The following is a 15,000-nucleotide window of genomic DNA, read 5'->3' as shown; positions in this document are numbered from 1 at the left end:
TATATTAATGATTCACAAATGCACAAAGGCCGTTAACTTCACTTAAACATTTATGGTTTGTAATGTGGTGTCAAAATTCTCCTTGCTCCAAACTGCAACCTGGTCACTGAGAACATTGTCGCACAGCAACCTATTACAAACAATAAATGTTTAAGTGAAGTTCACAGTCTTTGTCTGTTTCTGAGTGGCTAATATATATCTACCATACTGCAATCATTTTTAGTTCCAGCACATGGTCTCAAATAAAACCACTTACCAATTAAGCTATATCTTCATAATATATATGTATGTGAATACCGAGGATACTTTCTGACTATTCTTTTCAAAATACTCAATAAATATTAGCCTTGATGGTATATGAGCCATCAATGCTTTATGTAGAAAAATGTTCTGATTCACAACATGAAAAGTCTTTAAACTTATATAAAGAGAAGTGAAAGTAGAAATTTGATATTTTTTGACTTTCATTCACCATTCATTTTTATTAATAATTTTCATTTCTTTTATGATTTTTCTTTCAGATACGCCAGGAAGTCCAAAGATCACATCTCAGAGCAGCTTACCGTGGATTGCAGGAGATGTGCAAACGCTTACATGTCACGCAAGACCTGGAAATCCTCCAGACACACAATACAAATGGCTCTCAGAATCGGGATATTTAATACACAAAGGAGAAACACTGACATTTGATCCAGTGACTCGCATGGAACACCGAAGGACTGTAATATGTCAAGCTGAAAACAAATTATCTCACACAGTCATTGGACGTCCCAAGACAGCCTCCGTACGACTAGAGGTGAAATGTAAGTAACACTACAATGGTTTCCCCTTATCGCTGGAGTCTTTAGTCTTATACTGATTGTAATGTCCTATACACGTATATGAGTGTGCCTGTGTATCTGAAAGTGTGTGTAAGCGTTTGTGTTTGTCGGTGGCAAGGTATGGATTACAGTGATCACTCATGTGTTTTTATGCAGACTGTTTAAGTCTGGCTGGCAATACAATATACTTTCTGTCTCTTTCTCTCTCTCTTTTTTCTCTCTTTCTATATATATACATACATGCACACAAATATATATACATTGTGTGTGTACCTGTATGTTTATACATATATATATATATAACTGGTGGCACATATATATAACTGGTGGCACATAAAAAGCACCATCTGAACGTAGTCGATGCCAGTGCCTCCTGATTGGCTCCTGTGCCGGTGGAATGTAAAAAGGTAGCCACTACACTCTCAGAGTATGAATGTATGTATATAATGGGTTTCTACATAGTTTCCATTTTCTAAATTCCCTCACAAGACATCGGTCAGCACAGGGCTGATGTGTTGCTCAGTGGCGCTGAACTTGAAACCCAAAACTCTGTGGCTGCAAAGCGAGCTTCTCAACCACATGGTTTTGTCTGTTATGCTTTTGGGAAAGAAAAAAAATAAACTAAGAAAGTCATGGCAGGAACAAGGATATTCCTGGGCAACAGCTTCTACAAGAACAACAGCCAAATACTGAGACAACAGAACTTACCATATTTCCCTTCCTCCTCCTCCTCCTTCCCCTCTCTCTCTCTCTCTCTCTCTCTCTCTCTCTCTCTCTCTCTTTCTAAATGTTTGGCTTCAATGCTGTCTTTTTATGTTAACTCTCAGATTATGTCTTCCTTGTCTTCTCCAATTCTTCCTCCCGCTTCCTTCTTTCTCTGTGTACAGACATATATATATATATATATATATATATATATATATATATGTATGTATATGTATGTATATATATATATATATATATATATATATATATATATACATATATATATATATACGTATGTATATGTATGTATATATATATATATATATATACGTATGTATATGTATGTATATATATATATATATATATATGTATGTATATGTATGTATATATATATATATATATATATATATATGTATGTATATGTATGTATATATATATATATATATATATATGTATGTATATGTATGTATATATATATATATGTATGTATATGTATGTATATATATATATATATATATGTATGTATATGTATGTATATATATATATATATATATATATATATATAAATGTCTGTTTGTATATATGTATATGTGTGTGTGTGTTGATGTCTCTGTTTACATAATTACCTATATAGCTAGTTAGCTATTGATTTCCTATCTATCTATCTATCTCCTTATCCATCCATCCCTCCGTCCATCAGTCAGTCTGTCTTTTCTTCATTTCCCCTCTCTCTCTCTCTCTCTCTCTCTCTCGCTATCACTCACTATAAATATATACATGTATCTCTCCCTCTCCCCACTCTCTCTCCCTCTCTCTCACAAACACACCCTCTTTCTCTGATCACTTCTTATCACCTGTTCTGCTGGTATTTCCACCATACTTGTCACTTGCTCCAACATTATCCCTACCACTACCACCACTACCACCACCACTACTATCACGTCCACCATCATTTCCCATCCTTATGACCACAACTAATACCATTACTACCACTGCAGCTGCTTATCAACCATCACTACAACCCTCAACCACCACTGCTACCACCACAACCATCAAACACCACTGCCAACACTACCACCACTTCCACCACCACCACCACCATCACTACCTGCCCCCGCCATTACTATTAATGTAACTGTGACTGCCACCACCCATCACCACCACCACCACCATTACTACAAATGCGACCGCCACCACTACCACCATCGCCACCACTAACACCAACACCACTTCCACTATCACTACCACCCCCACCTGTACAATTACTACAGCTGTGACTACCACCACCACCACCAACCATATTTTCTCCATCATTTCTATTTCCATATCCTAAATTGATTCGCTGCAGTTCTTTCTTTCTCTCTTTCTTTCTTGTTTTTTTTTCTTTCTCCTCCCCCCCCTCCCACTAAACCTTATGTTGTTACCACGGTAACCAAGAATCAGTCCGTCCATTGTAGCTGCCGCTGTCATTACCATTTGTCCCTTATTTGTCAACATCACATGTGCATTCCTTCTCCAATATTCCTTGAAATTCCTCGTTTTCCATTTTTCCAATTGTCTGCCGGTACCTGATGCATTTTTGTGAAGGGCTTTTTCTGAAGATTTGAAGGGTTTTCATTAGGTTTTTGTTTGGGTTAGGGTTTGGGGATTTCAGGGGATTTAAGCAGCATTTGGAAGAACTTTTAGGTTTTGTCCTTCCGAGTTTTTGAATATATTTTTAATGAGATTTCAGATCCATCCAGCTCTATTTTCATTATATCATTACTATTTTTATTATTATTATTATCATTATTATTATTATTGCTCTTATTAATCTTTGTCCTTAGTATTATTAATGTTATCATCATCATCATCATCATTATTATTACTATTATTATTATTATTATTATTATTATTTGACAAAGAAAAACTTCATCCTAATAAATTAGAACGTATTTTAGTGTTTTATCTCGTTTATTTTGCATTTATAATTAATTTACTTTTATACTTGTTGTTATTCTCAATATGTTCATTATTGTTGTTGCCATATTCTTTCCTTGTTTTCTTTTCTATTCTTTATATATTTTGCTATTGTTATTATTATTATTATTATCATTATTGTTGGTGTTCTATCTGTGTTTTCTTGTGTTTCTCAATACTTCCATTCTGCTTATATTAATTCTTCCTTCTTTTTCTTGTATTCTTGTTTCATGTTTCATTCATTTTTTTTATTTGTTTGTTTGGTTGGTTCACTATTTTGCTGTTTTTCCCTTTCACATTTCCATATAAATTCATCTTCCAAATACATTATATGTATATATATGTATGTATGTACACAGACATATATACATACAAATATATATATATATATATGTGTGTGTGTGTGTGTGTGTGTGTGTGTGTGTGTGTGTACATACATACACACACATTCATATATACACACATATATAGAAACATATACACACACATATACATATATATATATATATATATATATATATATATATATATAAATACATATACACACACACAAATATATATATATATAATATATATATGTATATATATATATAGATAGATAGATAGACGGACGGACAGACAGGTAGACAGACATAGAGATAGATGATAAATGTATTTATGTATATTTATATATTTTACTCTTTTGTAATTTTTGTTTCTTAGTTGTTGAGTTATATCATCATTAAATTTACATAATAATCCTAAAAACCATTTTTTTTTTATTAGCACTTAACAATAATAAACATGTCTCAAAATACCAATTTCCATTACCTCACACCCACCCCCTCCCAACCACTCTCCTCCTTTTATTTATTTATTTATTTATTTACCTTGTTTGTTTGTTTAGTTTGAAAACTTTCAATTGCAGTAAACAAGACTTGTTGAAGTTTTGCTTGTGGATGGAAGGGGGGGGGTGAGTTAGGGGTGGTACGATTCCATTCAGTTCTTGTTTACCATATGTCCAGTTTTTCATCCCAAAGAAGATGAAGAAGAAGAAATAGTTTTTTTTCTTCTTTTATTCTCTGGGACAATTTAGCATTTACAATTCTTTGGATATTTTGGTAAGGTTTTTTCGGGGTGGGGTGGGGTGGTTTCTTTAATTTTCTAATTTCCTCTCTATATGTACTTGATATTTTGGTAAATATAAATTCCTCCTCATACACACACACACACACATGCACACACACACACACATGTGTGCACACACATACATGCATACAAACACGTATTACTTACATACATAATTATATACACACACATGCATTCATTAACATAGTTTTCAAGTATAATTTATACATATATATGTATATATGTGTATATATAAAGACATACATACATGTGTGTGTATATATATATATATATATATATATATACACACACACACACACACACATACCCATATACACATATATACATGCAAATTATTTTTGGATAATGATTTACTAGTTTGCTTTTATATATATATATATATATATATATATATATATATATATATATATATATATATATATATATATATTCTGGCAACAAAACATCTTTTGAACAATTTGTTTTATATATATATATGTTCAAACCTATCTATTTATCTGTCTATCTACCTCTCTCACTCTCTCTTTACCTCTGTATATAGATAGATAGATAGATAGATAGATAGAGATATTTGTATATGTGTGTATATGTGTGTATGTATGCATGCAGGCTGTCATAGTTGTCAGAGTAAGAGAGAATGCTTACAGCTTATTCTGCTTGTACTCCGAGTTGAAAATTATACATGCTGGTAATGATATTATTATAATTGTTGTTGGTGGTGGTCAGGATGATGACAGCATTGGTGGTGGTGGTGGTGGTGGTGGTAGTGACATTTGTAATGCTCCCATTGACTGCAAAAGTAAGTAAATAGGTGACAGCGGTGTTGGGTCCTTGCTTTGGCAGGAGTTGCTGTTATTTAGATTGGGCCCATATAAGATATCCTCAATTATTCGAGATTTATTAAAACGAGTTTGATCTGCTCATGTAGTAAGGTGTAACTGATGTGTCTAGCTTCATTGAATTACGTGAGTCTGAAAGTATATTAGTATGTGTGTGTGTGTGTATGATGACGACGACGACAGAGAGAGAGATACATATATAGACATATATGTATGTATGTATCTTTGTGCACTTGTATGAATTTATATATCTATACAAACGTATATATGATACATATATGTATGTGCATAAATATATGATAAATGTATGTGTATGAATATATATATGATATATGTGTGTATATCTGGAAGAAAAATCCAGATAAGTTGAGAGTTGGAAATGCTCCTTGCAGCTATTGTACATCTGGAAGTAAACTCCAGATGAGTTGATTATAAGCTGGTTTTGATTACTGCAGGAAGCCATTTTACTTAATTCAGATTGTTAACATATTTGAGAAAGGCATGAATATCACACATTTTCATATTTTTGTCCTTGAAATTAAAAAGAAGGCTAGTCATTCTCTGACATGTCTTTTGGTGAGAAAGATCAAATAATTCTTTCTATTTGTCACACTTGCACTAGATAGATAAATTATTGATTGATTGATTGATCCAAATGAGTTCTTGGAGGAAGGTGAAGGACAGAAGGGGGCAGAGGTGTGGAATCTGAAATTAAAAGAGATTTTCTTGTTTGTCAATGTTCTTTTTCGTTCACTTAAGCCTCTTTGTCAGGAGACTGACCATTTCCAATAACAAGTGCTATTGTACATGGGGTCAGTGGCAGGGGGGGGGGGGGGGGGGGGGGGGTGAACGGAGTTTGTAGTTTGGGAATACTTGAACAACCGATGAAATGAAGTGAACGGACAGGTGTTGAGGATTGGGAAAAACTAATGGAGACTGATGATAGGTAAAGACAGAGAGGAAGATTAAATGGCTGCACCTGTGTTGCGAAATTAGTGATAGAATCTGATTTAAGAGGCCACGGAGATTAGAGATTGAAATAATGACCAAATGCTGAGATGGAAGGAAATTCTTTGTTTAATCTATTGAAAGATCTGTTAATTATAATGAATTAGCAGCAAACTTCCATAAAGTAACAAATAAGCTGATATTGAACTGAATCAAGGAGCTAACTTTGATCCCTTTAAACATATATTGTATGTATAAAAGCATCACATTTAAGAAATTCTGTTGAATATCCCTCTCCTCTACCGAATGCATCATTTATTAAGTCTATACTCAAAATAACATAATTTACATTCAATAATTAAAACCTACACACAATTTTATATATTTTATAATCAAAAAAATCATTTATTCTGTATATCCAGAGAGATATCTAGCATCCATTTTACTTAAAATCCACTTCACTTCAGTTAAACTGGAATTGTCCTATAAAGCTAGAAAAACAAAAAAATACAGATTTTTTGTAAAGGTGTAAAAGATGAAATTTTATAATGAAGGTGGGTTGAAAATGTGTGATTTCCATGATTTTATCAAAACGATTAATCAAATTAAGGGAATATTGATCTCACATAAAGATTCAAAACTTCAAGTTTATAGAGCAAGGAAAAATTATAGCATCTGTGACAGTTTTGGCAGGATTTTTACAGCTGGATGCTCTTCCTGTCACCAACCACTCAGAATCATTAGCACACCAAGCAAAATGCTTAATGACATTTTGTCTGTACTTACGTTTTGAGTTCGAATGCTGCCAAGGTCAACTTTGCCTTTCATCCTTTCACGGTTGATAAAATAAGTACCCGTGAAACACTGGTGTTGATGTTATCAACTAGTCCCCTACCTCAAAATGTCTTTAGTAGAAAGGATTATCATTATTATCATTATTATTATTCAGTAGTTTAATTTTTATAGCGTGCTTTCACTTCACTACCGAGTGCAGCTCTGTGTGCCTTGGGTATGTGCTATGGTTTCCCCACCCCCATCTGGTTGCTATGTAAATTCCTACACATTTTGTGATCTGTTTCTGTAAAAGGGCCCTTACATATGCTATCATGATGAAAAAAATAGATGTAATCATTATTTTTGTTCCAGTAGAATTGTTGGCATGGACAAAATACATAATGGTGTTTCTTCCATCACTAATGTTCTGAGTTCAAATTGTATGCAGTGCTAGTCAGAATTACTTTTAGAGTTTCTGGGAAAGATGGGTCTCCTGGGATGTTTCACACATCTTTTCTTTAATCATACCTAAGGCCTATATAATAATGACTGGCATTGTTTTTGTTTTGAGGTGCCACAATCTTTCGATCTTTTCAATCGATCTCATTAGAGACTTGTGTACAGTTTTCTCCTTTCTTTAATACATTTATTGATATAATATTATTCAATTATACACTTGTATCAATTAATACGTTGGTCTTGTTTCTGTTAGCCTTAATCATATCTGGTCTATTTGCTTGTTGTTGTTCTTTTACTTTTATGTTATGAAAGGGAAAGATAAAGAAAAGATAATAATAATGCTTCATTTTCTTTTTAAACTTCTATTCTTCTTTTCTGAAGGAGTTGGGTGTGATCATTATTATCTCTGTATTATTTAGTTAATTAAGAAAAAACATTGAGATATTAATTCTCATTTCTCCCCTTGTTTATCATAGATATTGCTATGTTTTATTTTCAACTGTATTTTTTAGATATTATTGTTTTCTTTGTGTGAGCTTGTGTGTACGTGTGTCCTTCATTTTCTACTCAAAATTTCACCAAGATAAGAACATGTTCTATCGGTCACATTACACTCGCTCACACGCATACCAAGAGACCCATACATACACACATAAACTAAATTTATTTACATATACATGCATGTGTATAAACTTTATATATAAAACTCTGACACACACATATGCATGTAGAGAAAATATAGAACTTAAAGGTTACAGATTATATAGGAAAACTATAAAGTGAAGATGATTGTTTCAGTTTATACAAACAGCCTGGTCAGCCCTTTTATTCTTTTATTCTTTTACTTGTTTCAGTCATTTGACTGGCCAGGCTGGAGCACCACCTTAAAGGGATTCTTATCTAATCTCTATTGTATTATGTTATGTTATATCATATTACATATAGACACAGGTGTGGCTGTGTGGTAAGAAGCTTGCTTCCCAACCACATGGTTCCGAGTTCAGTCCCACTGTGTGACACATTGGGCGAGTGTCTTCTACTATAGCCTTAGGCTAACCAAACCCTTGTGAATTGATTTGGTAGACAAACTGAAAGAAGAATGTATTGATGGCAGGTCTGATCATTATTTGATGACCGAGGGTTAAACAACAACAACAACAAAACTAGCATTCTTGTAATTCATCTTAAGAGTTATGTTACTAATCCTTATGCCTTTCTTTGGATCATATTAACAATTCTGTGGCAGATAAATGTCTAATTCTTGTAGGACAGAGAAAATCCCCCCATCACCCAAAAGCCTGCTGAGATTTTCATTATGAGCAGTAAAACTTCATTAACTAAGCATCATACCCCCTATTGGGAAGGATATAAGTTAGATGGTAGGGAGAGCTATTGTTTCTTGATTAGAGTTTATGGGGGTTGATGTGGGTTATGTGAGTTTATGGAAGTTTATGGGGTTTTCTGTTGGGTTTATTAAAGTAGATGGAGTAAAGATGTATATTTGTATAGGAAGAGATAGGGAATGGAAGGGTAAATATGAAATGGAGAAATGAAAGGGGTTGGGTGATAGAGACATAGATACATAGATTGATAGTTGAAGAGAGAAAGAGAAAGGGAGTGGGGAGGGATAGAAAATATAGAGTGGAATACCAACAGACAGAAAGACAGACAACATATATACGTATGTATATATACACATACACATCCATGTGTGTGTATGAGCAAGTATAGCAGTGTGGTAAGAATTTTGCTTCTTAACCACATTGGGCAAGAGTCTTCAATTGTAGCTCTGGGCTGACCAAAGCCCTACAAGTGAAAATGATTTGGTAGTTATTTTAAAGATTTTGTCAAGCTAAGAATTAAATATATTCTCTCAAACATTCTCACAAACACTAAGAAATGATTGATGTGGATTTGAACTCAAGACCTACAAGATGATAATCCAGTACAATATCCAATAAACCATTTTGCTTCTTTCCCTACCAGGTGTGTATGTGATTGTTCATTTTGAGTTATGTAAATTATAGCTATAGCAGCAGTTCATAATTAGCAATTAGCTAATTACTGGCATATTTAAGGTTTAGAAAATTACTGTAATTAGCCATGAATGTGAATTCAATTATATTGTATTAAAAAAAACATTGTGCAGGCATTGCGCTGGATTTCTGTACTAAATATAGAAGCGTGTATATGCAATAGATATTTGAATAGGGTCTATTTCTGCTGCTGTTACTGTAGCAACAGACTGCAGCTGTATGCAACTGCATGACGCAAACAGCTTAGTGAAAGTGAAGGACCACTATGTGTGAGGTGGGACTGCAAGTGGGTGCATACATGTGCACTGGCTAGTTGGTGTATATCTAAACAAAAGACTGCATCTGCTTGGTTTTGATTGACTGCAGCTGCACAATAAACTGCTGTTGTATCTCATCTGAAACAGATTACTCATATGGTGTGTAGTCTGTAAATATGCACTTGATAATGGATGGATGTGCATCTCTGATACAGAAAGGGATCGTTCTCTGACAAAACAGATTATAACAAGGTATGAGAAGAATAACAGGTATGAATGTCAGTGAGCAGAAAGGTTGGCAGAGGATTGGAGCAGGTGCAAAACAGTATTCATTTTTTCCGCTCTGCATTATGAGTTCAAATTTCACTGAGGCCAGATTTGCACTTTATTCTCTCTGGGCCAAATAACAGCACAAACTATAAAGTGACATTGATTAATTGAATCGACATTTAGGTGAGTTGTTGGCTGGGTTGTTAGAGTGTCAGCTAGAATGACCAGTGCTATTTGTTCTGGCTCTCTGTGTGGTCTGAGTTCAAATCCCACCAAAGACAACTTTGGCCTTTCTGAATAGGTTATTAATGTACAAATTCAATAAAAGGACTCAGGTGTTCTCACTCACATTCTGTTCCCTTATCTTTATCTCTTTCTGGAACAAATCAACTGTTGTCTTACAACTGGATGCTCTGCCTGACTGACACCATCCATTTTACTTGCTTCTAAGGACATGCAATAATATGATGTATCTATTCTGAAATCTGGGATGTGTGTAGATATATCTATAAAAAATTAATGAAAAGGGATGTAGAAATCGTGAAAGTGATAATGGAGTAATAAGTGAGTAAGAGTGTTAGTACAGAAACTGTTGTCAGTTTGTAATTTCAAACACTGTTTTCCTTTCTCCTTCAAGCTTTCTTTAACACACATACACACACACACACACACACACACACACACACACATTCAACAGACTTCTTTCAGTTTCCATAAAGCAAATTCACTCACAAGGCATTGGTCAGCATGAGGATAAAGTAGAAGACACTTGCCCAAGGTGTCACACAGTGGGACTGAGCCTGGAAGCATGCGGTAGGGAAGGAAACTCCTTAACACAGAGCCATACCTATGACTATATGTGTGTGTTTGTATGTGAGTGTACGTATGTGTATGTTAAAGAAAGCCTGAAGGAGAATCAAAAACAGAGTTTGAAATTACAAACCAACAACAGTTTCTCTACTAACACTCCTACTCACTTATCACTCCATTACTATTTTCACTCATTCTACATTTCTTTTCTTGATGTTTTTACTATTTAACTACAAGAGCAGCCTTAGACCTTGTATTTTTTGTTGTTTTTTTTATTTTTTTGTTTCTCTTTTGTGCCTTCATATCATTTTGGGCTGCATCTAAATCTCGCTACAAAATTTAGTAAATATTCCTTGAAAAATAGTGCAGTTGTTTCCAAACACAGACAAACTCTGATGCATATGGATAAAGATATATATAATGCACAATCTTATTATATTGACTTTCAAGCAAATGCCTGGAGGACAGTGTTTCAGCTCGTATATTTATATAAATACACGTATATAAATATGATTATGTAGCATTATGTGAGGATTCACATGTTTATTTGTACATGTACAAAATCTGATGTTAAAGTGCAATTAACATACAAGATATAAGGTACGGCATTACAAGTATATGCTGTATATACATAGAGACACACACACAATCTATATATATATATATATATGCATGTATTGTGTAAATATATATATATATATATATATATATATATATATATATATAGAGAGAGAGAGAGAGAGAGAGAGAGAGAGAGAGATAAATATATATATAGAAATATGTATGTATGCACACACACATACATATATGCATGTATCTAAATATGCGTGTGTATGTGTATACATGTATATATGTATATATAACCATATATAAATATGTGTGTGTGTTTATATATATATATATATATATATACCTTATGTATACACACACACACATACTTTATATATATGATATGTGTGTGTGTGCATATATATACATATATATATATACATATATATATATACATACACATACGTATATATATATATATATATATATATATATATATATATATATATATGTATATATTATATATATGTATATATTATATATATGTATATATTATATATATGTATATATTATATATATGTATATATTATATTTTTGTATATATTATATATATGTATATATATATATATATATATATATATATATAGCATGCCTATATTTATACATATTGTCACCTATTCATCTATATATATGTATGTGTGTGTATGCTTATGTGTATGCATGTTTGTGATCATATGCACGCACACACACACACACACATATACATATACCCATAGCAATACATACAAACGTCTACGAACAGGGAGATATATACATCGATGTCTAACATCTCTGACTTTTGTGTAGTGCATTGAGGCATATATGCTACTACATGTGAATACATCTTAAATTATCTCACAATTACATTTAGAAATACACTGCAGGAAACCACCTTCAACTTACGGTTACCATGTCAACTGCAAACTCTACTGCAAGGAATTGCTCATTTAATCTATTTGCTGTCTACACTGAACGTTGCACAATCTTTTGTCACATATACGCATGTTGCACTCTTATACACTCTTAAAGTAACTGCAATTATGTGTGTTTCTAATAGCCTATCAGATATGAATTATATACTCTCTGTATGTGTGGGTCTGCATGTGTGTGCGTATGTGTATATATGTATGTCTGTTAATGTGTGTATATATATATATATATATATATGAGTGTGCAACATAAATTTATTCATATATTAGTCTCTCCCTCTCTCTCCCTTTCTCTCGATGAATATATATATATTTATATGCATATGTGTACGTAAGTGTATATATGTATGCATGTATTTACACACACACAAACACATATACATTCATACATACATATTTTCATATATATATATATATATATATATATATATATATATATATATATATATATATATATATATATATATACATACATACATACATATCATATATATATATATGTATATAATCATTACAATGTATATGCATGTTCCTAGCAGTATTTTGTATAATATACATCTCAACTATGTATGCACATACATAACTATGTATACATAAATTTGTCCAACCAATGCCAGTATGAAAAGCAGACATTAAACGATGATGATGATCATCATATAAATTTAAATGATAAACTTCTGGGAAGTTTTACAGATTTTTACAGTTCCACTGATGGATTGGATTTGTAGCCTTCGCATTAGCTTTCTCCTTTCTGGTTTTGAGAAGCCTAATTTCTCAAGGTGGTGGTGGCGGCAGTGGCAACAACAACGATGATAATGACGCTGATGATGGTGGTGGTGGTGGTGACGGCGGCGGGGGGGGAGGGGTAATGATAATGATGATGATGACAAGGATAATGATGACAATGATGATGAAAGGAGCTATTTGAACACAGTATTGCAGAGGACAAAATTTAACAGTGCTTTGGAATTTAATGCCAGAATTTACTCAACTTTACCATTCCTGCTATATTTCACTACTGCTTTATTGTACTAAATTTCTTCTTTAATCCCATTACTTTGTCTTTCCTCTCTAGACCCGCCTGGTCAGCCAATGATCAGCAGCAGCCATGACTTCCCTTGGCTTGAAGGCAGTGACCAGTCCCTGTACTGTGAAGCGAAACCTGGTAACCCTCCCTATGTGTTCTACAAGTGGTTTTCAGCCAACAGAGGACTGATCCATACAGGATCCGTGCTGAGGTTCCACCCTGTCAGTCGCTCCAACCATTCCGATCGGCTGGCATGCAGGGCAGAGAACACATTCACAGTTATGCAACATGGCAAACACATAACACAAAGTGTTATAGTGTTAGTTGAATGTAAGTAAATCTATTGCCTTATTTTCACCATATTTTTGTCATTAAACAGAAAATGTACAATTGACATTAAACATTTTCGGTATCAAATTACAACAAAAACAGAGTAAAACACCCATTTAAGGAACTTTTTCATGTTATGTTCAAAATTTTAGCAGATAATTCATGCAAAACAAATTATCCTCATATGGATAGAAACCCTACTTCATGCTTCAATGAAAATGTTTTGCACTGAAGTAAAAAGAGTTTAGTATATTCATGTATTCGTATTGTAACTGGCCATTTAAGGCTATTTATTTAATTTCTTAACGGTCAATATAATTTATGGTTTGTATCTATCTATCTGTTTGTGTTTGTGTGCTTGTGTAGTTATATATATGTATATATATATTTATATGAGTAGATAGAAAGATAAATAAATGTGTGAAGATGTGAAAATGCATGATGTATATAGAGGTGAAAATATATATGTATTAATATGTATGCATATATATCATATATATAGACAAATGTTAGTGTGTGTGTGTGTGTGTGTGTGTGTGTATGTGTGTGTGTATATATATATATATATATATATATATATATATATATAGGGGTTCATACCCCCTGCTAAGAATATATTGTGTATAAAGGTTGCAGAGCCACACTGATAACCAGCTTGAGGAGAATCTGCCTGGGGTTAAACTAGTAACATTCAACAGCCACTCTTTTTAGTATAGTTACTACTCTGATCATTTCTTGAGATTTTACAACTATGTATATATATACATATATATATATATCTTTTTGACTTCTATTTCTAGCATGTTGGTACTTTTTGCAAGTACCCTTCATTACGATTACATATTTTTTATAAATAATTGTAAATCTATAGGTAGATAGATAGATAGATAGATAGATGAATACATACATACATACATGCATACATATATATATATGTTTATGTATGTAGGTATGTATGTACCTATATCTGCACATTTATCGCTTTCCTTCGGTTGAATGTTATACAATGTTTGTGTAATTAATCTGGTGGAAAGCTGACTTCATGATTATAAAGTTCAGAGCATGCTAAATCCTTTGGGTATCTGCCATCACAACAGACTACATTGCTTCCGTCCACTCT

At 33.0% G+C, this 15,000-nt stretch overlaps 1 protein-coding gene across 1 annotated transcript in view; it reads left to right on the top strand.

The window, feature by feature from the left end:
- Nucleotides 1–15,000, top strand: part of LOC106878166 (synaptogenesis protein syg-2) — a 166,618-nt gene that overhangs the window by 83,203 nt on the left and 68,415 nt on the right. Inside the window, exons 7-8 of the mRNA XM_089363935.1 lie at nt 522–803; nt 13,599–13,880. Of these exons, the coding sequence (XP_089220061.1) occupies nt 522–803; nt 13,599–13,880 (564 nt within the window). The remainder of the gene's footprint in view (nt 1–521; nt 804–13,598; nt 13,881–15,000) is intronic.

The sequence above is a fragment of the Octopus bimaculoides genome, chromosome 15, assembly GCF_046866305.1.
Source record: "Octopus bimaculoides isolate indiv1 chromosome 15, ASM4686630v1, whole genome shotgun sequence".
Lineage (NCBI taxonomy): Eukaryota > Metazoa > Mollusca > Cephalopoda > Octopoda > Octopodidae > Octopus > Octopus bimaculoides.
The sequence above is the reverse complement of the archived record's forward strand: the minus strand, read 5'-3'. Positions and strand labels throughout refer to the sequence as shown.